The sequence below is a fragment of the Cotesia typhae genome, unplaced genomic scaffold, assembly GCF_013202065.1.
Source record: "Cotesia typhae breed Kobodo isofemale line unplaced genomic scaffold, CoteBio_Ctyphae contig_23, whole genome shotgun sequence".
Classification (NCBI taxonomy): domain Eukaryota; kingdom Metazoa; phylum Arthropoda; class Insecta; order Hymenoptera; family Braconidae; genus Cotesia; species Cotesia typhae.
Genome location: NW_027423729.1, coordinates 2,387,332 through 2,412,253, shown reverse-complemented (window position 1 = coordinate 2,412,253; position 24,922 = coordinate 2,387,332). Strand labels below are relative to the sequence as shown.

Sequence of the window (24,922 nt, the reverse complement as noted above, 5' to 3'; positions counted from 1 at the left end):
CTAGAGTAATATATTTATTTATCTCCGACACTGTCGATCTGGTCGATTCCGACAGATTAAATGCTAAATATTATCATTTGATACCTCCGTGATATGAAAATGAAACAAAAATGGATGACTTGACATTCGGATCACACAGGTAAATAAATAAACATATAAACAAATAGTAAAATCTGTTTTAGTTTAATAGTTGTCATGTATCATATGTTGCAATAAAATTTTTATCAATTTAGGCTAGTTCATCTCGATCTTAAAGGAGCACCACCGCGAGTATCTTATTTCGAAAAGGTAAAAACAATATTGCAAATACTGCTCCAATATTTCGATAAAAATTTTTTTTATTTATTATTAATTATTAATTAATTAACTTGGTAAATTATTATTGTAGTTGTTTCCACTATTGAGAACATGGGGTGCAACTGGACTGTTAGTGGAATGGGAAGATACATTTCCATATAACCGCGAACTGTCAAGTATTGGAAGTAATGGGCCCACTAGCTTGGGTAGTGGATATACTGTCCAAGAAGCCCAACATATTTTGCAGATTGCTGGTGATTGTGGATTAGCTGTCATACCTTTAATACAAACATTTGGACATTTAGAGGTACTGAATACAATTATACGGTAAATATAAATATAATAAACTAGCAACAATTTTATGACACTGAAGTTGACAGATATAAAAATTTTTTTAGATTAAATTATTATAAAAAAATTAAATTAAAAAGTTTCACATGTTGTTTAATCTCCTTATAATAATATAGATAATTATTGCCATTGCAGTTTGTTTTAAAACACGATGAATGGAGATCATTGAGAGAAGTGGAAAATTTTCCCAGCTCAATATGTCCGTCAAATCCTGGAACGCTACCTCTGGTGAAGTCTCTAGTCCGTCAAATAGTTTCCTTTCATCCTGACATCCAGTACCTGCATATTGGAGCCGACGAAGTTTGGCATCTGGGTCTATGTGACGTCTGCGCCAAACGAGCCAGCTTGAGCAAGCATGGAAAATTTTCTCTTTACCTGGAACATGTACTGGCAACTGCTCAGTATATTAAGGAAATATACCCGTGCCTCAAGATTATTGTCTGGGATGATATGATGAGATCTATTGATTTAGAAGCATTGAATGGTATTTTTTTATTTATTTTTTTTACTATTCATTGTTGTTATTATTTATTTATTTTTAGAACACTATATTGGGAAGTATGTTGAACCAATGATATGGCATTACAATTCACGTGAAACATTTTCTTTGACTCAAGGTAATTTTATATTATTTTGTAATTTTATATTAAAATGAAAAGTAAATTTAATAAATTGATTTTTTAGAATTATGGAATAAATTCAGTGCAGTATTTCCAAATATATGGGCGGCAACGGCTTTCAAAGGCGCAACTGGATCAACCCGACAAATCCCAGTGATAAGTCACCACATAAGTAACCACGAGCGATGGCTGGAGGAATTAGGGACTCATGTAAACAAAGTTAATGAATTTCGAGGTACAGCTTTTACTGGATGGTCGCGGTATGATCACTACGCGACGATGTGTGAATTATTACCCGCAGCGATACCCTCATTAGCGCTGTGCTTGAGAGTATGGTTGCATGGATACTCGGAACAAACGCATATGCAAGTTGCCAAAAGTCTCGGATACATTGATCATCCACTGCACATTAATCCACAAATCAGACCTGCTCCAATTCCTAGTAATCTATCGTATCCCGGGTGGCAGCTGACCGGTGGTATCGAATGGTTTTTAAATTTCAAAGTAAAATTCGACAATACTGTTAACAGTGAACAGTAAGTAGTAGTATAAACCTGAACTACTATCGTTAATTAATTTGGTTAATCGAAAACTTTAATTTCAGAATAACAACGTGGATGAATCCTTGGCAGGTTGCTAATAATTACACAAACCCGATGCAGCTTGAAAGTTTGATTCCTGCATTCACAGAGTAACTATCAGTTTTTTTTATTCAATTTTAATTAAATCATCTCATCAAATAATTTTTTTACTACATGATTTATTATTTATTTATTTATTTATTTATTTATTTATTTATTAGTATGCTGCTGGAACATTCATCATTGGAGTCGTACCTGAAAGTTCAAATGGAAACAATTTTTTTTCCACCTATGATTGACGAGTGGATTGGTACGCACCTACAACCGATAAGAAATAAATTATTAGAATTAAAACTTACAGTCGAGAACCAGATTAAAATAAATAGTCGCAGATAATTTTTTTTTTTTTTTAATTAATTTAAGTTCTTAATGGAGGTAAAAATTTTTTTTTAATTCCTTAAAATCAAGTTTAAAATTAGCTAGCTATTGATTGCGGCTTATTTTTACTTAATGAAAGACTGAGTTGTTGATTAAGCAGTACAGAGATAAAAATGATCGATGATCTCACGAATCGTTCCAATTCAGCTTATTACCTAAGATTACTCTAATAAACATTTACAATTAATGTAAATAACAATATTTTTCTCTTAAAAAAATTATTTATTTTGTAGTTAAAAAAAAAAGACATAAATATATAAATATATATAGTTTTATAAATAAATTACATTGATTGAAATGCATGCTGATAAATTAAATTTATTTAGATTAAGAAATAACCAAATCTAGTTTACATAAGTATTTATTTTAAAAAACTCAGTACAAAAGTTAAGAAATATATTATTAATATACAAAGAGCTAGAATAAATCGTACAATAATAGTATTTAAAATTAAGTACATGTAAAATAATAAATGATTTATTGTAATTATTAATATTATAAATCCTGGATTATTGCACCTTGAAGGTATATGCCATTTGTGTATAGATCTATAGATCTTTATAGCAAGGATTTATTTATTAATAAATAATAGATCAGTTAATTAATTAAATCTTGGAGGAAGACCTTTTTGATTGAAAAATTATTATATGTATATGTATATATTATATATAATTACTACATTATTAATTTATATAATTTAGAAAAGACTTTATATTACATTACACTTCATAATATTTCATTGTTTATCAGTTAAATAAATTGATTAATACTATGGCAATTATAATAATTTTAATTAATTAATACTTCATATTTGCGATTATAAATATGACTGATTCAAATGTAAATGCCCGACATTGATATGTAGTGCGTTAAAATAACTACTTTATATAATTTTATTGATTTTTTTTTTTTAGAAAAATTTTAAATGTCAATTATTTCCTGAGAATCACCAAATAAATGAACGGAATTATTTTTTGTTCACTACTTGATTTAAAAAAAAATCATTTAAATAGATGTAATTCTTCATTAATAAAGAATATAATTATAAATGTACTTAAATAGTATTTTGTGCGTTATGATACTATTTTATTTAAGTTAATTGATAAGTACTCTAGAGTAATAAATAATATCACCGTAAATCGATAGATTAAAGAGAATCGATGTTGAGAAATGAAATATCAGTCACATATTTGTGCATTATAAATTATCATAATCAGTTATCTAGTAAACTATCATCCTACAAATACTTTGATCGCTTATTTTTAGTATTTCTTCAAATATATATTTATATATCGATTGAGTTTTCTCTAAAATACTTCGTCATGGCAATTAAATTTATTTTTTATAATTATATGTACTTATTCTGTCGCAGTTTTACGTGCAAATGCTGTCAATGATAACATTTCATTTGGCTCAGTAGGTAATCTTGCAAATTCTATTTCTTCACTTAAACTTTGATCTGAAAAAAAAAAAAAAAAAAAAAAAAAAAAAAAAAAATTTATCAAAGAGCGTTTTTATTATTTTTTTATTTATTTACCAGAAGGTTCAGCTGGCCATTTTTATGCGAGGGTGCATAGAGACACAACAATGCAAGAATATAAATATTCCACATTCCATAAACGCCTGTGAAAAATGCAGATGTTGTTTCCAATTCGATATCTTCATCCCATTTGAATTGACCTTCCGCAACCTAGTAAATTTTTTTTTTATTAATTTAATCAACTAAAATATCTTATAAATAATAAATATAACATTACCTGTCCCAGTATGAAGCCAATGACTGTCAATGACGCACACAGCAGAGTAGCAATCATCAGAAATTTAAAACGATAAATAACTCCTTCATAGTGTAGCCGTCTGGCAGAACTCATGCTCGGCAATGCTGCTCTCTTGATACTTATATTTATAAACACTTTCCAGATCATATATGTCAAGAATAATAAATACATTCCAGCAGATATTCCAGCGAGAATAATAAATGATAGCTATATTAATCTAATAGGAAAATATTTTTTAAATTATGGAAGTACCCACATCAATTTTTCATATATTTATATATATATTATATATATGTATATATGCTAGTTTTAATTAATTAATAAAAAGGATACAGCCAATTTGGTTCCTATACTTGAGACCCAAATAGAGAAGAAGGGATTTCTTAACTGGACACCACGTTCACACATATCAAAAATAAATAATGAAAGACAGCCTACGAATACAGCACTCAAGTGTCGCCAGTAACATTTTAAACTGGTCCTTTGATCACCGTCTTGTATCTTTAAATAATAAAATAAATTATTTCATTGAGTTATTTGTAATTTATTTTTTTTTTAAGTTTTGGGACTTACCATTAAATGTTCACCAGCAAAAACAAGCCAGAAAGATAAAAGTACTGCGTAGAAAACACCCTGCCTGATATCACTCAGGAGCAACATGAAAGGCATGTCATAAGACAGTGTCAAGTATTCCAATGGCACTACATTAATTATAAATTATTAATCATAAAATATAATTAAATAAAATTTCTAAAAAAAAAAAAAATATTTACTATTTAAAAATGACAAAGCCAATCCCACTGCTAGTAACATGTATTCCAACAAAGCTGGAGATCGTGACAGTAAATGTATTCTCCTCCAGTACCAAGCAAGGAAGCACAGAACAATAGGGAAGAATATAGTCTTTAAGCTAACCCAAATCTTAGTGAATCCTCCGTTTTGATTGATCACCTGCAAAAATATTTTTTATTAATTTTTTTTAAAAAATACCTTTTAAATTTCTAGCTTGTAACTTACAGTTAACCATATATCAGAAATATGACCAATGCCCACGTTAATATTTCTGTCAGTATCAATTGGCAATCTTATATTGAGTAAATAAAAATCATGATACAATGAACCGAGCTCGAACAAAGGAATCATACTGCAATTGTAACTATAGCTCTCTGATTGCTGTAACAATAAATATTTTTTTTATTCACTCAGCTGGGGCAATTTAAGCCAGTAAATTATTAAAAAATAGTAAGATAAAAATTTACATCATTCAGAACACATTCTAAATTTCTTTCAATCTTTGATGCTGCGTAGGGCTTCCAGTCATTATCGGGATCACCTATATTACGATACGCCAGTCTTGCATCTAGTACAATTGGAGTTATAGGAGCTGTAAAATATTTTCATCATTTTATTGCATTTAATTATTGAGATACTAACGCTTAAAAGGCGTATGATATTAAAGTTAGCTGTCACTTGACAATTTTTTTATTTTTTTTTTTTTTTTTTTAATAAATAAATTTGTTCCAAAAAATTATTTTTAAAAAACTGCATTTGTAATTTTTTTTTTAAATTTCTAAATGTCAATTATTTTTTGCCATAATTTATTTGTTAAAAAAATTCTTAAAATTATCAACTATCTACTAAGTTATTTTTCATTACAAATTTTTTATATATTAACTATTGTAACTATCAACCCTGTTAATGTTAGGTTTATTTAAATAAATAAATAAATATTAAAATATTAATTAAATTACCAAGTTGGAGCTGACTGTGATAAACAACTTCAATCTGTAATACTCCGATTAAATTTTGTTGCCATCTTGAGTAATCAAATGCGATATCATCTCTGGGTAAAGGCATCTAATAAAATAAAATAAATAAAATGATTTGACAGTAAAAAAAAAAAAAAATTACTATGACAGCCTGACAATTCTGTAATACATTATTAATTAGTCTAAAAATTTTGTAAAATTACTTGAAAAAAAAAAAAAAACTTACTTGAAAAGTCCAAACAACTTGAAAAGCTTGATATTGACTTTCTAAATTATAGTAATTCATCTCAACAGTGCGACAAGCACCTCTACCTCTGGAATAATACCATTTACCTAATCCCGGTTCACTTCCATTTATCCTGTCATCCTTACACGCTGTACTGAGAATATTTTGACTAGTTGCAGGCTTAGGAGCTGTGAATTAAATTTAAATCAATCACTCACTTTCACTGTTTTTATTCAAAATAAATTATTGACATAAATAAACAAACTTACCAATTAAACCACCAATCAAAAAACAAATAACCTGTGCAATAATCAATAAAACAACAAGCACTGACAATTTTTTGCCGCTCAAATTTTCAATAATAGTTCCCTGCATTTTTACAATTAAAACAAACAAACCACGTTACAAACACCGCAAAAGCCGGAAAATGTCTGACGATATCTGTAAAAAAAATAAATAATTACAGCTTTAAATTAAATAACAAATAAAATTATCAGTTTAATTGAATAATTAAATAAAATTTAACTTACACAAATAATTAATAATTCTAAAAATAGTAAAAACACTTAGTGAGGATTACGCCGAGATGTAGTGATGCCGCCTTTGTTAGTTTTGTCGCCACACTTGTCTCAAACTTATCTCGATCTCCAGTTTCCCTTCTCGTCGCAACTGCAATAGCTTCTGACTCAGCTCTACTATACTCTGTGCGAATTGGATGTCGAATACTGGACCTGGTGTACGGGAGTAAGGAAAACTGAAGACTAAGGATTAACGAGGACTCTCGGATTAACCAACAATCAACTTGAGCACAAGGATTACACTTGTTATTTTATAATAACCGAATTCTCGTCCGCTATTGGACGCTCAGGTTTGCTCTAAAGCTTCCAAGGACTCTTGCGATCGCCAATAGTATTCCTTCTTTGTGTGTTTCGTCGTGTGAGTAACATATGTACGTATACACATGAACACTGACACAAATGTACTGTAAAATCAAGTAATAATCCAGTAAGTGGTGGGAGTTTGAGTTTTTTTTCTTTTTTACTGAGTACTGAGCAAGCCTGTAAACTCAAGACTTCAGATCATGATATTACTCTTGAAAACTTGAGTACTTTTTTAACTTAAATAATAATAATTACTGTAAAAAATAAGACGAAGTCATTTTTTAAATTTTATTGTTCGACTTGGTTGTACTTATGTATAAAAAAATACCTACATAATTACAAGTAGTAATTAATATGTGACTGTGCCTTCTGTTTTTTTTTTTTTTTTAAATATTTTATTACTTTAATTTATCTTAACCATAATATACATTTATATATAAATATAAATAAGAGTAGTATAAAAAAAATAATTAAAATTGTGTTTATTATTGATAATTTAATTATTGAAGAAGATGGAAGCTTTGAGGGTGGGGTATGTTGATAATTTCTGTTCTAAATATGTCTATAAAAATTATTATTATTATTTTATTTTTAGTTAATTTAAATACAAGTGGTAATTTAATATTTTATCAATTTCAGGATGCCTAAAAAATAAAAGTGTGAATGTCATTTATGGCTGATGAAAATTATGTATTGCGATTGATGAAAAACCAAAATAATAGAAGTAGGTTCGAGGATAGTGACAATAACTACGAGCAGCGACCTCTGATGAACGCGAATGGCGAGCTGTTGACAATGGATGCCAATGGAAATGGAAAACGTGCGGCAAATAAAAGCATTGATGTTTTCTACCGACAACAAAAACAAGATTCTGATGTAAGTTGTTACTCAATTAATTTATTTTGTTAATTTTTAATATTTTCTTACACTTCACCTTGTCGTATTCGATTTACGCTTGTGATATTGCATTTGACAGCTGGACATCTGACCTTTGTGACTACTCTTTGTTATTTTTAGATAGTTTTATAGTTTATTTATGATTTGAATTATTGATTAAGTGATTAATTAGACGGTTGATTAATTAATGTTATGGTGGTTGATTTTTAGGATGAAGCCGAATGCGCTAATCTGGACTTTATTTACGATGACGCTGACACTCATGTCAACGAAATTGCTGAGTTGTACAGTTATACTGAGCAGTATGAACTCCAGCTTAATCTTAAAGTAAGTTCTTTTTTTAACAATACTATTCATTTTTATTAGTGTATATTTATTGTTTGTAATAAAATAACTGAAGACAATATTTTTAATCAATTAATTTATAAATTAATTATTTAATTAGGCATTTGGTGACCAAATGGAAAGTTACAAATTGAGACCATGGTGGCAAAATCTGTCACAAGCTCAACAAAAATCAGTTATATTAAAACTACTCGATCAATTGGAGGTATCAAATAAGCATATGCGTATGAAAGCTGCTAGATGCATACTTTATTTAGCCCAAGGTTGCTGGGTTGAAGTACAATCAGACAGGGAGCAGCAGGAGTGGACACGTACAAACGTAATGCTGCTGTATGAAGCCGGAGTATTTTCAGCATTTGTTGAATTATTGAATATTGAAATAGAAAATAATACAGCTGCTAGTTCTGCGATGAGAAAGTTGGCTGTAAGTCTCGCCGATTCTGTCGATTTACGGGTCATACTGTCCGTTTTATACATTATTACCGAAGTTATGAGAGAAGAATCCAAGAATATTAATACCAGTATTTATAAAAACAATATTCTTAATTTTAAAGAAGAACTTATTCATCCTTATGGCGATGATTTTTTGATAGTTAAATTATTGGGTATGGTAACGTGTTTTTGTAGCGGTTCTGCGCCTCACTTTCCTATGAAGAAGGTCCTGCTGTTGCTCTGGAAGTTGATTCTGGTCTCGCTGGGAGGGATCGACGAGTTAAGAAGACTCAAACGCGAGTACCGCGAGGAAGCTGGACTCGATACAGATCAAGAAGACACTATTGAAGTCGCGAAGACAATGCGAGCTAGTTCTCCACCCGCCAGCGCCACTGATCTCATCGGAGAACAGACTTTTGGTGCCAGTAGACGAAAATTACGCAGAAGATTAATGAAACAGAGCTCGTACGAAGAAGTGGTAGTCTTCGGAGCCGAGGATTCCGTCGAAGGCGGTGGATCTGGAGACAATGAAGGCGACGGAGAGATGATGGGATACATGGACCAACCACCAATGGATTCTTATCAGTCAAACAATCATTGCGATGATCTAAACAACCAGCAGTTACCTAGACCGAGCACTCCGCAGCCAGCTAGAAATAAAGGACTATCCTGGACTCCGAAAGTCCGTCAGAAAGATGTCTCAGCGTTTTTAGACACCTCGAGACTTAAATTTGTGGGCTATAAATTGGAAGGTGACAATGACAGTTTAATCGGCTTGCCTCAACCTATTCACGAAGGTGTCCAAACTTTGAAGCGTCACATGTATACGTCGCTAGCAGAGATTCAGATTATTAAGGAGGAAGAAATAGCGAGGAATCCACTGACGACTCCTGAGCCCCCATTGAGACAAACGCCTACGGAAATTTTGTATCAAGCTATTCTTTCTAATCTTCCTCAGTACATGATTGCGTTGTTGAAAATTTTACTTGCTGCTGCTCCAACGAGCAAGGCCAAGACTGACAGTATAAATATTATGGCGGATGTACTGCCTGAAGAAATGCCAATGACTGTTTTGCAGTCGATGAAACTAGGTATTGATGTTAATCGTCATAAGGAAATAATCGTAAAAGCTGTATCAGCTATTTTACTTCTATTGTTAAAGCACTTTAAAATAAATCATATTTATCAATTTGAGTTCATGTCACAACACTTGGTATTTGCTAATTGCATACCTTTAGTTCTTAAATTTCTTAATCAAAATATTCTGGCTTACATTGAGGCTAAAAATGTGTAAGTATTTTTATTTTATTTAATTTTATTTATTAATGTGCTGGAATATTTATTATTTTTATGTATTTATTTTTGCAGAATTCCTATTCTTGATTTTCCGATTTGTGTGATTGGTGATCAACCAGAGTTGACTACTGAAAGCTTGGAAATCGGTGATAGTCAATCGTATTCATGGAGGAATGTTTTCTCGTGTATTAATCTATTGCGTATATTAAACAAATTGACTAAATGGAAACACAGTAGAATAATGGTAATTTATTTATTAATTTTTTTTTTTAATATTTTCTGATAAATTGAAATTAATTTTATTTTTTTTTTTTTTTTAGATGTTAGTCGTATTTAAATCAGCACCAATTTTAAAGAGAACATTAAAAGTAAGACACGCAATGATGCAATTGTATGTTTTGAAACTTTTAAAAATGCAAACTAAATATCTCGGACGACAGTGGCGTAAGACAAATATGAAAACAATAAGCGTTATTTATTCTAAAGTAAGACACCGCCTTAATGACGATTGGGCGTATGGAAATGGTTAGCATTAATTTATTGTTAAATGATTTTTTATATTTTATACAAATTTTTAATAAGTAAAATTTTATAGATCTTGAAGCAAGACCGTGGGACTTTCAAGCGGAAGAATGCGCCCTTAGAGCGTGTGTTGATCAATTTAATAACCGACGATACATTCATGTAAATAAAGATGAACAAATGGAGCCTCTTGACACGTGTGTCACTTCCGTATTAGGAGCAAACGTCGAACTGACGGATGAATTTAAACAGCATTATGAGCTGTGGCTGCAACAAGAAGTCTTTCAAACTAGTATAGACTGGGATAAATTATTGGAATTAACTCGCAGTGAAATATAAATCCCATGTTAGCTCAAACAATACTCACTAACTTGATACTCGAGCACTTTATTTTAATTTTTGTACAATAGATTTAGGTGTTAGATAATCAATATCATTATATCTATAAATTACTACTAACAATTTTGGAGCGTTATTATATTATTAGTAATTTAAATCATTGATGTGACTCGTGATTGAAAGATTTTAAATGTCAAACTGAAATTGATGAATCTTTTTCACTGAATTTTCAATCGTCTGAGTGAGTGTTATTGTACTGTATTATTTTTATTTTCTATTTTTAGTCGATCAAATTTATCGTAACTGTTTATAAAAAAAAAAAAAAAAAAAAAAAAAAAAACGTGATTATTAATTCACTCAAACTCATTTACAATTAAAATTGTGTGTTTGGAATTAAATGAGAATAACTGAAAGTTACGTGCTATGTTGTAGATTAAAATTTTAATTTTTACTCATTAAATCATCATTATCATCATCAATAATTATCGCAATTATACTTAACGTATATAGAACCATTGAAATGTCTTCGTAAATTGATTTTTACGTAGAAATTAATTATGCTGTTAATTTTTTTTTCTTTCATTATCAACACTATATTTGTTGTCAAAAAATTTAAATTATTCATGCAGATTATCAAGTTTCATTTAACAGTAATTATTATACAAGTTCTCAGAAGTACAATCGCTTTCATGTGTACAAGTTATTTATAAAACAAATGTAAAATTTATTTATCCTCAGTTAATAAATTATCAATGACTATTTATAATTAAATATTTCTCATAGAAAATTTTATTATTTAAACGTACAATATGATTTAAATTTTTAAATAGTTTTAGTATCAAAAATTTATATAAATTTATAATATTTAAGGTACTGGTAGTTTATGTGTACTCGTAAGTTAAGTACATTATAAACTAAAAGACACACTGGTTTAGTAATTTTAAATCTGTAATCAATTATAAAAAATTGTATATAAATAAAAATAATTAACGATGTTCTGGCCATTTATAAGATCCGTAGTATACGAAATTATTTTTCTTAGCCATCGCATCGGCTTCTTTTGGTCCACGAGATTTGTACTTGTAAGGAATCGGAGGGATTCTTTCGTTTTCGATTTGATGAAGCAGGGGAGTGAATATTCTCCATGCTTCCGATAGTTCGTCGCTTCGTACGAAATGCATTTGAGATCCACAAAATACGTCTAATATTAATCGTTCATATGCATCAGGAAGCTTTATATTCTAAATAAATAAATAATTAATTTAATTATTAAGTACATGAGTTACGAAAAATAACAAGAAATTAAATAAAAGGAATACAACATAAATATATTATTATGTAATTGTTATTTACCTTGTATCTTTTATCATAAGTGAGATCTAGCTCAGTTTCTTCCATGTTGAATGTTATTCCTGGGGTTTTAGTCATCATCTTTATGTATAGAGCTTCACCCGGTTGAACTCTGATGACTAATTCATTTCTTTTAGTTTTTCCGTCAAATATATCTCCAGGTACGTCTCGATATTGCACCCGTATGTCTGCTTTGCGTTCATTCAATGCTGGAGAATAAAATAATTAAAAAAATTTTAGAATCCAAAAATTCTCACAAAAAAAAAAAAATACCTTTTCCACATTTAAGAATAAATGGAACGCCGTCCCATCGCTCGTTATTTATTTTTAAAACCGCAGCTGCGTAAGTTGGAGTCGTCGAATTGGATGGAACTGTTGGATCGTCAAGATATCCTAGTCTTGCTTCAGGATCTTCTGCATCAGGATCACCAACATATTGTCCTAGAACTACATCATCAAGCTCCAATGGCTTAATACATTTCAAAACTTTAACTTTTTCATTTCTATAAAAAAATAAAAGCATTTGTGAATTAATGCGCTGTAGTGATTAAATTTAAATTGCAAATATATTTTTTTTAGTACCTTATATCATTGGGACAACAAGAAGCTGGTTTTTCCATAGCAAACAGAGACAAAATTTGCAGCAAATGATTCTGCATCACGTCTCGTATTATCCCGAATTCGTCAAAATATCCACCTCGTCCTTGCGTACCAAAAGGCTCCTTAAAAGTGATCTGTATCGACGCGATATTATCGCGGTTCCAAGTAGGGTTGAATATTCTGTTACCAAACCTGAGAGTCATTAAATTTTGGACCATTTCTTTTCCTAGATAATGGTCTATTCGGTAGATTTGTTCTTCGTTGAACAGTGAAGCCAGATGATCTGACAAGCGCTGAGATGATAGCGCGTCGCGACCAAACGGTTTCTCGATAATTATTCGAGTCCAACCTCTGAAAATAATAAATTTATACAATGTTTAATTTTAACTCTAATTGTCACATAAAAATGCATACTTACTTTTTACCTATACACTTATTTTTAATATGCACGGTAACTTCTTCGAAAACTGAAGGTGGAAGAGCCAAGTAGAATAATCTATTCGCTTCAGAACCATTTTCAAACTTCATCAACTCGCTGTTTAAATGATCAAAACTTTTATCAGAGTCATACGGTCCTTGGACATAATAGTTTAGTTTCCAAAATGCTTCGTACTTTTCTTCCTCTCCGGGCTTTACTTTCATGTACTGATGACACTTGTCACGCAAATCCTGGAGAGTTAATTTACTACGCGCGTAACCGAAGAATGTTGTGGTCTTTGGTAATAAATTATCGCGGAATAACCACCAGAGAGTTGGATAGATTTTTTTCTTCGCCAAATCACCTTAAAAAAAATTTTTTTGGATTAAGCTGAGTCCTGTAGCTTCTTTATTAATAAAAAATAAACTTACTGATGCACCAAGTGTTATAAATATGTGTGCTCGCTGTCCGTAAAAATGCGTTCCTTCTAATCGGTCCATCTCCTCGCATTTAAGATCATGCCAGATGATCTTAAGACTTTCTTCCGTAGAAGCTCCTGAAGAAAAATTATTTATATTATTAATTTTGTTAAAAATTACTATATTAATTTTTTTTGCTATTCTGTTTTATATTAAATTTAAATTATTAAACTCACTAATAAAATGATTACTCATGATTGCTAAAAATTTTATTTTTATACGCAAAAAATTGATAAGTTTATTGAATTTACGTGTAGACCGAACGATTGTATCTTTACGACTGATGCAAAACAATCAACTTAAAGTACAGGAATGGAGCATGTTGACGGCAAATTAGAGTCAAAATACCACTAATCCAAGACCGAGGAGTGAGGGGATTGTATCTACTTCACTAATACTACTACTAATATAATCACAACTACTACAAAATATAATATAAATAAAATAAAAGTATTGAGTGTAAATATTACATCAATGGCCATGAAAAATGAAATGATTTTACTTCCTTTACCTAAAGCAACTAAATAATTAGGATAAGGATAAACATTCGGCCATGAACAAAACTATCTCTACCATTATTTTTTTTTATAAACAATTAAAAAATTTTCGAGGTCAGAAAAAAAATTTTTTACAATTATTACAATCTAAAAAAAGAAATTACAACTTTCAATGTAAAAATTAATCTCTTGGAAATTATTCCTGCACTATATATCAATTATTACGATTAAAATTAAAATTAAATTTACATTTAACTTCACATTGCAATTTATAATTACCTACAATTTTTAAATGCGCAATAAATCGTCGTTACATGTTAACAGCGAAATCAAATTTTTTTTATATAAATTATTTTTACCTTGAGTTCTTAATTTAAAAAAATTACAATCACTTAGATGACGCGCAAAAAGATTACTGACTATTTTTCATGATTCTTCTGGTTGAAAAAAAAATTATTAATTGAATTTTTTTACGTCATTTTTGATTAATGATACTTTAATAACTATCTTTGTAATAATTATTCAAATATTATACAATTAAAGTAAAAAATATTTAATTTTAGGACAAATAAAAATTGTCCTGCGACAAAGTTAATACTGAGTAAGAATTTTACCGAAGAAAGATCTTATTCATAGCAATCATCTCAGATCCTTCATTGTTTTATGTATTTTCCATTCTTCTTCATTCGATATTCTCAAGTTTTGCCGACTACTTTTTTAACAATTATCATAATATTTTTTTTTTTTTAAATATAATATTATTTAATTTAAGATAATACAAATTAAAGATAATAAATTTTTAGTTGTAAAAATAATTAAAGAATTAAAATACTTTTTTCTATTTTAGATTAAATATTTTCACAATAATTTTAGGCAATAAATTTCTATAAAATAATAAAATTAAAATGAATGTTATTCATTGACCCAAAGCGGAAGTTCACGATCAGTGTAAATGAGTAAAAGTATAATATAGTCAGAATTCGTTTTACTATTAATTCATATCACAAGCTTGTGTCAACACGTGCGTAAATCGTTCGATAGATAACAGTGTGTTAGTAGTGGCGTGATTTGTAATGATATAACTATGATAATTACTTTAACTGAATTTTTAATTTTTATTTATTACAATAAATTATTTCTTCCTTTTTAAATATTTTTTTTTATAGAATAATATTTAAAAATTAAAATTGATGCGCTGTTAAAAATTATTTTAAATAATAAAAAAATTAGAAATTTAATTTTTAATAATAAAAACAATATATTTTATGCAAATTAAATATTTTTGTTGTAAGATTAAAATATTTATGTACACGTGTCAAAAAAAAATTTGGAAAAAAAAAAAAAAGAAAAAAAAAAGAAAGAAAAATTAGTAGTCATCTTTTTAAAATATTAAAAATAAATTAATCAATTTTTTTTTCATACTTGAAAAAAAAATAAATAAACTTACGTCGTTCCATTGTTGATAATTTATTTACTAAACAAGAATAATAAATATTATTTTTTATTTAATGTCCTTAGAGTATTTTTCTCTATTACTGATAACACAGTTGCTGGTGCTTTATCTGAAATGATAAATGATTAGAAATTAATTTTTTGTATTATTTACGATTATTATCAAAAACTAAAGATTAGAAATAAATAATATGTAAATCAAACTTACTTTATTTGTTCAAATATAAAAATATTTATGTAGAGGTTATAAAAACGGGTTTATTATTTTATAAAATATAGGTAAACACTTGAAGACTTTCTATAAATAATCAATAAACTTTTGTGTTAATTTTAAATAAATTTAATGGAGTAGAAAAATATATTCAAAACTAATAATTCGAATAATAAATCTTTAAATTAATGAGAATAAATATGACATACGTACACAACCGCGTACATATGTGTAAAAGTAACTAATATGTAAATAAATATATTGACTAAACTGAAAATATACAGGCTGTATATTTTTTATTTTAAAATAAAAATGTCGATGGTAATTTATGGAAGAAATTATTTGTATCTTCTTGTGATAATAACAATTAAAGACTTATCATCACATTGACATTTTTTTAAGGTTATTTTTAATTATGAACTATAGTTCATCAAATATATTTGATAAATATCAATTCTGATGATAACACTGAAGTTGACAGGTGTTAAAAATTTTTTTAGAATTTTATCACAATTAAATTAATTAAAAAGTTTCACTTGTGAAAATTAATAAAAATTACAAATGAAAATTTATGAGAATTAATTTAGCAGATAATAATTAATTTAAAAAATTTTTTTAACAAATAAATTATGGCAAAAAAAATAAAACAATTATAATAGTGACTTAAAAAATTTTGAAATTATTTATATTAACTTTAAATTATATCTAAGAATCAGCGATTAAAAATTCCCTTCGAGGTTTTGATAAATAAATTCTAAAAAAAGTGTTTAAAAGTTCAATATTTTCGAACAGGCTCGTAGAACAATTTCGAAAGCATCCATGCGCAGCTCCATCTAGTTGAGAATAAAATTTTATATTTTAAATACAGAAGAAAGTGTAATAATAAAAGGTTAACATTAAATATTTATTTTTATATTTTTATTTTGATTGCTGTCATAAATTAATAGTTTAAAAAATTAATTTTTATGTTTCAAAATGACACTCAATAAATTACAAGTTATATTTTTTTTAAGAACTGAGAAAATTTGTAAAACTAACCTCTTAGATTTGTTGTTGAATATTTAATATTATGTAGAATTGTTTTTTGAATATTTAATAATTTTTTTAACATCAGTTTTTAAAAAAATAAATTTTTTAGTTGTTAATTTTTTAGTAATGAAATTAAAAAAAAAAAAAAATAAATTGTTTTAGATAACAATGAAGTGGACAGAGCATTTGATGAAATGGGCAAGATCGCCACAAAATGAAAACAAAGTCAAATTTATACCTCAAATGCCACTTGCACTCAGAAATCATATTACCGGCAAAGGAAGTGTTCATAAAGGTAAAAAGTTGATATTAATGTCATTTGGAATGAAAAATTTCTCCTTAATGAATTATGATCAGTGTAATGACATTTAATATTTAAATTTACAGAAAGAGGATGCTTGCAGGAGACTTCTGTTGTTTTAGCTTGTTTAAAATTAAATGACTTTGAAAACAACAAATGTCTTAAAGAAATCGAAGCCTTCGACAACTGTTTCAAAGTTCATACGAAAAACACACAGTTTGCAAAAAATGAAGCACACAAAGGTACACTAGTTCCTGGGGTAAAAAATCTTAAGTACAAGCAAGTTAATAAATTACTATCTACATACCCTCAAGAAAATCACCGCTCCAAACAATAGAATTAAATGTTTATTACAAATGCGTTTATTTTCATTTATTAATATTACTGATACTGTAGATTATTGTACAAGTAATTGATAATAAGTTATTGTAAAATCGAGTGAAAAAATATGTCAAATTTAATTTAATTTAAAATTAGTCTTAAGTAATTCTATAAATTTACAATTAGTCTTAAAGTAAAAGACCCAGTTATTGACACTGGCCTCGAACATTTAATTTTTGATTAGAATAAAATTGCAAGTGTCAAACAACTAGGCCAGTGTTAATAATTGGCTCTTTCACCTTATATTATTGCATAAATTTACAATTTATTTTTTGACTCCATCACAGAGGGTCATGATTTCTCGTCATCAAAGCCCTTGATTGAAGGCTTATGTTCAATACTTTTGGATTCGTTCAGTCTTTTTACGGCCAGCCGCGTTCTGTATCCTAGTTTTAAAAATTAATATATAAATAATTTATTTTTAAAGTTAATGATTTCAATTACTTACTGAAAGGTTGAGGAGCTTCTTGCAGCGCATGTAATTTTTTTTCAATTCTTCTCAATACTCTGTTATTTTCCATGTGCTCATCTCGGTATGAGTAATAAGAGTAAAGTAAAATACTCACACATAATAATGATACTATTTTTCTTAATCCCCATGTGTAATAAACTAATTGGATCTGAATAATCAACACAACAATTAAAATTAACACTTAAATAATTTTTCTTTTAAAATTTTAATGATATTAATAATACCTTATCTTCTGGACTCGTGACATTAATATTGTACTGAACTAGCATTCTCTCTAAGATGACATTCAAACTAAGTACTACAAAAAGAGTTATCCTAGAATCGGCTGTTCTCTTAGAAGAGCTGAATAATGCACAAATGATGCAAGCTATCGAATAATAAACAATTGACTGGAACCAAGAAACTTCGCCAACAATCCAGTCTTGGAAAGCACGCATGTAGGAAAATATTTCATTCAGCAATGCTTGTTGATTTTTAGAACTTTCTCTATAAAATAAACGAAAAATTAATCAACATTTGAAACTGAAATTTTGATGAAGAAACTGAAAATTACTTGAAGTCCAACACCATCTCGTTCACTGAATCCGCAGATGTTTTTATAACAGTACCAAGTTCTTTTCCATTGACTAATAACTCATTTTGGATTTTCAACCCTTCCTTTTGACTCTCGAGCATTGAACCCTGAATTTTTGAAGCTTCGACCAACTGTTCTGTCATTTTTGATGAAGCTACGTACAAACTATTAATAAAAAATCAATAAACAAAGTCAATGATTCCTGAAATTTATGGAAAAAAAAAATCTTACTTTTGAAAAGTTCGTTCAGTTTCAATTTGCCAGAGTTCATGGTTTAAATAAAAACAAATGTGGGTAGTATGAGTGTAAAATTCATTGTAAACTCCAAAAGCTCGGTCAGACATACTATTGATGCATTGCCTGTAATAGAATAATCATTAATATTAAGTAAATATTTATTAATAATTAAAAGTAAAATATTCTTAAGATAAAAGTGTCACCTTCGATCAGCTTCCGTTTCACTAAAGTGACAGTCGTATGTTATATGCCCTGAGTCTTCTAAAAAGCAATTTGCTAGTCTTAATGCAAGTAATGAGTGCTCCTGATCATTTAATTTGTTGCAATTACTTTTGAGTTCCTTTAATGATTCATGCCAGCATGGTCCATGTACAGGTAAATTTGATTTCGCTGAAAAAAAATTATTTAAAAAAAAAATCCGATGATACTGAATGAAAATAAAATTAGAAGACAGCAAAAATTTTTTTTTCTTTTTATAAATTGAATTAGCAATAAAAAAATATTTTTAAAAAATTGCACGTATAGTTTTTTAAATTTTTTACATGTGGAATTTAAAAAAAAATTTTTTTGTAATAATTTTACTAATAAAAAAAAATTCTGAAAAAGTTCAGATGTCGACTAACTTAATTTTCATCAAATATAAAAAGTCCTCTTATGATTTAATTATTTACTCCAATTTTTAAAAAATATAAACAATTACCTTTCAATAACAAATATTCTTTCTCTCCTAATTTTTTGAGCTCGAAATCTCCCTCGAATGTCAAACAACATTTGAACATGTAAACTAATAAAATAAATAGTTTGTCCATTTTAATAAAAATTAATTATCTTCTAAAAAATACGTTTTTAAACATCACGTGGTATTTTCCCTTTAAAATAACCATGAGGTTATTATTATAATTTATCTGTCAAAAAAATAAAAAATATTAGCACAAGTTATTTATGTAAATAAAAATTTTATAAAATTACAAAGAATAATTTAAATTAGTCAACAAACCGTGCATGTAAACAAAAAGTTCAGCTGAAGAATGACCGTTAAAAAGTAGCTCCGATAGTTGACAGCCAGCGTGCGGAGGGCATTTGGGCGCCATCTCTCCTTCTAACCAAAAAGCAAAGATGAGATAAATTATACTATAGTTTATTAAAGAAACGACGTAACACGTGTGTTGAGCTGAACTGTATCATAATTTAAAGCGAATGTGGTGGTGGTAGTAGTAGGAAACGGTAATAAAAATTTCGTCATAAATTCGTAGTCGTGCTCATCGCATACTCGTAAGTTCATTTATTTTTTTACTTATTAACTGTTGTTTATTTATAATAATACGTAATTTTAATAAAAAAATAAATTAACAAATAATTACCATAAGTGTTGATAATAAATCTGCGTATGAAAATTTAATAACAGAGTTTATAAAATAACAATATTATGATACAACGTATGTGTGTCTTATACGACAATGAGCTGGCAAAATCCTCTGCATCCATTGTTACAAATTGCGTTTGTAATTTTATCCATATTAAATTACTGTTATTGAAAGATATTTCCAATTATTAATACAAACTAACAATCGTTATTATTAAAACTTGTTATTTAAAACGTGTTCGACAGCTTATCTTTTTCTAATGAATTTATTTCTAACCTTTATCTCAAGTTATTTCATAACCTCATTATTAAAAATAACATATTGTTGTTTCATACATTTATTATTAACAAGTATTGATAATATATATTAACTTAGAATTTATATATATATATATATATATATATATATATATATATATATATATATATATATATATATATATTACTACATATATTACGTTAGTTTATTTTAATAAAATATTATAACTAATAATAATTATTTTTTTTAATTCCAGGTCAAAGCACGATTGGATTAAAATTTTTTTTTTTAATTGTACATACATATATATACTCATATATCTATATTAATTTTGTGATTTGCTTATCATCGATCAGTAGACGCAAATAACAACGAATAAATAACGATTACGTTTGTGAAATAATTTGCACTTGTTATAAAAAAAAAAAGGTAATAACATTTGGAGTGCACAACGACGACTCTCTATGATCGCCACTACAGCTATTGAGGTCAAAGAAATTTTGTTTATCATAAATAAATTGTTATTATTGCTTCTATCTAATAATTTGAAGGATATCATCGATACCAATAATAATACCTTGTGGAAAATAACAGATAAATATTTCTATAATCACTACCGTAATCATAATTGTTATTATCAACGAGACTCATTAGTCGGTAAAGCTAAAAGTGGTGATAAAAATGCGCAACGAAATAACAGCTGCTGTACTATTTTTAGTACAGTTGATCGAAAAAAACGAAAAATTTAGTCCTGATCAGTTGGACTGCTTTCGACGCCGGTTGATAGAGCTGCTGACCGAGCGGTTCAAAAATCACTGGTTCCCGGATAAACCCTTCAAAGGACAGGGGTACAGATGTATACGAGTTAATGGCAACAGTCGGAGAGATGCGACGTTGGAGAGTGCTGCTAGTGCTGCTGGTTTCAAGTACGAAGATTTGTCATTACCTGTTGAACTTACTCTATGGGTAGATCCTCACGAGGTATGCTGCCGTTTCGGCGAGAATAAAGGATCATATTGTACTCTGGCTTCCTTTGATAACAACAGTGCTAATCATCTTCACGATATCGACGGCTCTGAGAAGGAAAATAAATTTTTTCAAGGATCTAATCAGGTACTTTTATGGTTATTAAGAATTTTAGCTATTTACACTGATTCTGACCTTATTTTTTTTTTTTTTTTTTTTTATTTTCTTTAAGTGTTACACACGTTAGTGAAAGTATTTGGTTACTCAAAGTTATCTAATAATTTAATTTGTAAATTCTTCCACTCTAATTTATATGATTTTTTTTTTTGCAATCTTGAGTTATTTATTTTGTGCTATAAAATTTAAAAAAACTAAAAAAAATAATAAATTTTCAAACAAAAAATTATTTTTACAAATTAATTATTAATTAATTCACAAATATCTGGATATTTTTAATTATTATTAAGTTTATTTACATTTCTTAGTTTGATTAAATAATGAGATACAACAATAATGATTGGAGTTGCGTAAATTGTTGTAATAATCGATAAAATACCGTAAAAAAAAAATCAACAAAGAAAATTGAAAATATCAATATACTTATGAATTAACTAGCAAGTATAATTATAAAATTATATATGTAATGATAATGATAATGAATAATTTTTTTTAAAAACAGAAAAATATCTCAAATGTTGGTACGGATCAAGTAAAACCAAAACCACTGAGTTCATCTAATCAAAATCATCAGCAGTCAATTAACAGTACCAATAATAATAATAGTAGCACCACTACTTCTTCAACGACAAGTACCAATGCAAATAATAATAATAACGGACCAGGTAGGCGTCGTCATTTGATAAATAGTCCACGACCACATCTGTTACGCAACCGTTCATGGTTCAACCATTCATTCAACATGGGTTACGGTCCTCATCCAATGAGCCAACCCTGGTACAACGTAATGCCACCTCACACTTTTCTGGGTGGTCCATCTCCGCCGCCATTCGTCGGTCACAGAGGTAATAAATGGATCGCGCATCCTCCTTCTTACTCTGCTGGACCTACTCGTTTCCATCACTGGTCTCCAAAGGCTGCTCTCAAAGTTTAAAAACGTGATATATAGAATTTATTTACACCGCGGGTCTACGATCAGTAATTAATTGTGGGTATTGAAAAGTTTTTATAAAATTATCAATTTTGTTTATGTTACATTTTGTTTTTTTTTTCTTGCAAAAAAATGACCTGAGGTTATTTTTGTTCTGAAACAACTTGAGAAGCTGACTTTGGAGTCAATTGTATAAACGACCGGGCTCAAATTACGATTACGGCTTACGATTTTTATACTGTTATATATTTGTTTATTGACGTCATTATATTGATCGATTGATTAATTAATTAATAGATTAACCGAATCATAAGACAAACAATTTAATTATATATTAACAAAGAATAGAGTAATATGGTTTTTGTTACACTCCGAATGCAAAGTTGCTTGCTAACGGAATTATCAATATTGATTATACATAATTATTATTATTATAAATAATATAAAAAAAAAAAAAAAAAAAAGAAATTTATTACAGTAATTTAAATTGGAGCATTTAATTCTAAATATCTATTACAGTCGATAATATTTTTATTTTTATAATTTTAACTACTAATTTTTTTATCATTTATTTAAAAATTAGTAATTGAATTTTTGGAAATAAAAATATAACGATATAATTATTTATAATATGTTAATTATCTTTATGGTTATAGTGTAGAAATTTGTTGTCATCAGACTACTCAATTAATTAAATGAATTTATTATTAAGAAATTTATACAAAGTCTTAGACTTTTGGCTAGTGAGATTTAATATTATTATCAATTGTTTATATTAATTTAAAATTAACAGCCAATTGTTCAAATTACATTTCAGTTAATTTAATTCATAACAGTAATTACGGTTAATTAAAATTATATGTTAAAGCAATTGCGATCAATTTATTTCGTTAAATATTTATATATTTTTAAATAATTAAAAAAAAATTAGCCAATCTTTGTCTGCACAGTAGATTTTAAAAAGTTCAATATACATTTATATATATATATATATATATATATAACTTATCTAAAGTGTGCAATTGAACATATATATATATATATATATATATTATGATTACGATTATAAGAAAATTAATTAAAAAAAAAAAAAAATCAACGGCAGTGAAATTGAAAATTGAAGATTATTGTAGGGGTAGTTGTTTAAGTATTGCAATCAAATTATTATTAAAATTATTTAACTGATTAATATGAATATATATATATATATATACATATTTAATGGTGTGTGTAATTATTGCACACGACTGTCCTACTAGACTGTTTCAATGTAATTAATTGTTAAATCGTTGATTTTTTTTTTATAATATATTAGTCGTATGAAATTGATGTTGAAATTTTTAAATTTAATAGTTAATTTTTTTTTTTTTTTTTTTATTCACAGTAATTATTGTAATTATTGATTCAATTCAATTTAAAAAAATATATTTTCGTTATCTCGAAAAATTAATACAAAGCAAAGTTAAAAAGAATTAATTAATTTAGTTTTTTTATATTTAATTAAAAAAATTAATTTATGTTTAGTTAAACCGAGTGAATTTTTGTTTATCGCATATTGGCTGTCTTAATTACTTCATTGTGATGATAAAAAATTTTTAATTCATGTGTAAATAGATTTATAATATTCGTTTGGAGATTTGTATATATAATGATAATATAATGATGAATTTTAATATATTTATACTCCAACATTTTGAATTTATAAATATGAAGTTAGTCATAAATGTTATAATAAATAACAAATCAAATTTTTCTAGGCAATTCAGTGATATAATTAATAAAGAAATAATAAAAGCGAGGCCATATTTTTTAAAAGTTAAAACTTCTGGCACTAATAGACGTATCAATTTTTTATAAATAAATAATTTAATAGTATTTATAGCTAAAGAAGAAATATTATTGACGGGGTTTGAATTATTTGTTCAATAAATATATTCATGTAGTTAATAATATTTAATCAATATGTATAATTATATCTTAAACAAGCCTTAATATTATAGTACAAACATATATCTGTCTCATGAAAACAAAACTAAGATAACAACTTTCCTCAAAAAATTAAAAGAAGAAAATGGATCATCATATAATTTTAAATTTAGACAGCGCCATCTGCTACTTAATGACTCCCATGACACTCAAATATTAACCGTGTTACAATATAATTAATTACTTAAAAAATTAAAACGCTGATTAAATAAAATCTTATTAAGGTATAATTGTGCTGAAGTATATAGTATAATAAAATTTATTTTAGTTGTTATTTTAAAATAAATAATGTAAAATTAGATAAATAATTTTTAAAGTGAGATGATGAAAAATGGCGGATTAGTCGGTTTAAATTGTCAAAATTTCTTAAATTAATTATTGATAATAATTAAAAATTATTTTTTACACACTGTTAGCATAATTGTAACTTATTTATTGGTTTTTTTTTTGTTAGTGTATTGATTTAT

At 27.6% G+C, this 24,922-nt stretch overlaps 7 protein-coding genes across 8 annotated transcripts; 4 read left to right on the top strand and 3 right to left on the bottom strand.

Moving 5' to 3' along the window:
- The first annotated feature begins 24 nt into the window (after positions 1-24).
- LOC141524853 (hexosaminidase D) lies at positions 25-2,540 on the top strand. The gene is made up of 8 exons (XM_074238977.1): positions 25-139; positions 234-288; positions 389-604; positions 784-1,132; positions 1,191-1,265; positions 1,333-1,804; positions 1,873-1,959; positions 2,071-2,540. The coding sequence occupies exons 1-8, from the start codon at positions 111-113 to the stop codon at positions 2,243-2,245; spliced, it is 1,458 nt and encodes a 485-aa protein (XP_074095078.1). The 5' UTR covers positions 25-110; the 3' UTR covers positions 2,246-2,540.
- A 92-nt stretch (positions 2,541-2,632) lies between these two features.
- On the bottom strand, positions 2,633-6,949 carry Wls (Wnt ligand secretion mediator). Its single transcript, XM_074238974.1, is given in 13 exon segments — positions 2,633-3,746; positions 3,825-3,845; positions 3,848-3,977; positions 4,045-4,272; positions 4,399-4,566; positions 4,639-4,766; positions 4,839-5,016; positions 5,083-5,238; positions 5,325-5,449; positions 5,817-5,922; positions 6,061-6,248; positions 6,330-6,501; positions 6,591-6,949. Coding segments are annotated over 12 exon segments (1,635 nt in total). The 5' UTR covers positions 6,436-6,501; positions 6,591-6,949; the 3' UTR covers positions 2,633-3,645.
- Positions 6,950-7,107: 158 nt separating this feature from the next.
- Strip (striatin interacting protein) lies at positions 7,108-11,126 on the top strand. Its single transcript, XM_074238972.1, has 7 exons — positions 7,108-7,473; positions 7,581-7,817; positions 8,049-8,165; positions 8,284-9,905; positions 9,984-10,155; positions 10,232-10,436; positions 10,507-11,126. The coding sequence occupies exons 2-7, from the start codon at positions 7,605-7,607 to the stop codon at positions 10,770-10,772; spliced, it is 2,595 nt and encodes an 864-aa protein (XP_074095073.1). The 5' UTR covers positions 7,108-7,473; positions 7,581-7,604; the 3' UTR covers positions 10,773-11,126.
- On the bottom strand, positions 11,088-15,948 carry Zw (glucose-6-phosphate 1-dehydrogenase Zw). Of its 2 annotated transcripts, XM_074238976.1 has the most exons (8): positions 15,777-15,948; positions 15,564-15,678; positions 13,573-13,696; positions 13,141-13,506; positions 12,705-13,073; positions 12,396-12,625; positions 12,126-12,331; positions 11,088-12,013 (listed from the first exon to the last, which is right to left on the bottom strand). In XM_074238976.1, the coding sequence occupies exons 2-8, from the start codon at positions 15,571-15,573 to the stop codon at positions 11,759-11,761; spliced, it is 1,560 nt and encodes a 519-aa protein (XP_074095077.1). In that variant the 5' UTR covers positions 15,574-15,678; positions 15,777-15,948; the 3' UTR covers positions 11,088-11,758. The 2 variants fall into 2 exon arrangements, with proteins under 2 accessions (XP_074095077.1, XP_074095076.1); XM_074238975.1 differs by lacking the exons at positions 15,564-15,678; positions 15,777-15,948 and adding an exon at positions 13,796-13,946.
- Positions 15,949-16,574: 626 nt separating this feature from the next.
- On the top strand, positions 16,575-17,558 carry LOC141524856 (small ribosomal subunit protein mS37). Its single transcript, XM_074238980.1, has 3 exons — positions 16,575-16,668; positions 16,971-17,103; positions 17,196-17,558. The coding sequence occupies exons 2-3, from the start codon at positions 16,977-16,979 to the stop codon at positions 17,444-17,446; spliced, it is 378 nt and encodes a 125-aa protein (XP_074095081.1). The 5' UTR covers positions 16,575-16,668; positions 16,971-16,976; the 3' UTR covers positions 17,447-17,558.
- A 177-nt stretch (positions 17,559-17,735) lies between these two features.
- LOC141524854 (uncharacterized) lies at positions 17,736-20,272 on the bottom strand. The gene is made up of 9 exons (XM_074238978.1): positions 20,135-20,272; positions 19,771-19,872; positions 19,474-19,678; positions 18,977-19,163; positions 18,768-18,896; positions 18,516-18,701; positions 18,187-18,448; positions 17,939-18,110; positions 17,736-17,876 (listed from the first exon to the last, which is right to left on the bottom strand). Exons 3-9 carry the CDS (start codon positions 19,580-19,582, stop codon positions 17,782-17,784), a joined length of 1,140 nt encoding a protein of 379 aa, XP_074095079.1. The 5' UTR covers positions 19,583-19,678; positions 19,771-19,872; positions 20,135-20,272; the 3' UTR covers positions 17,736-17,781.
- Positions 19,967-24,695, top strand: LOC141524855 (uncharacterized). The gene is made up of 3 exons (XM_074238979.1): positions 19,967-20,045; positions 20,652-21,508; positions 22,041-24,695. The coding sequence occupies exons 2-3, from the start codon at positions 21,077-21,079 to the stop codon at positions 22,470-22,472; spliced, it is 864 nt and encodes a 287-aa protein (XP_074095080.1). The 5' UTR covers positions 19,967-20,045; positions 20,652-21,076; the 3' UTR covers positions 22,473-24,695.
- Positions 24,696-24,922: the final 227 nt, after the last annotated feature.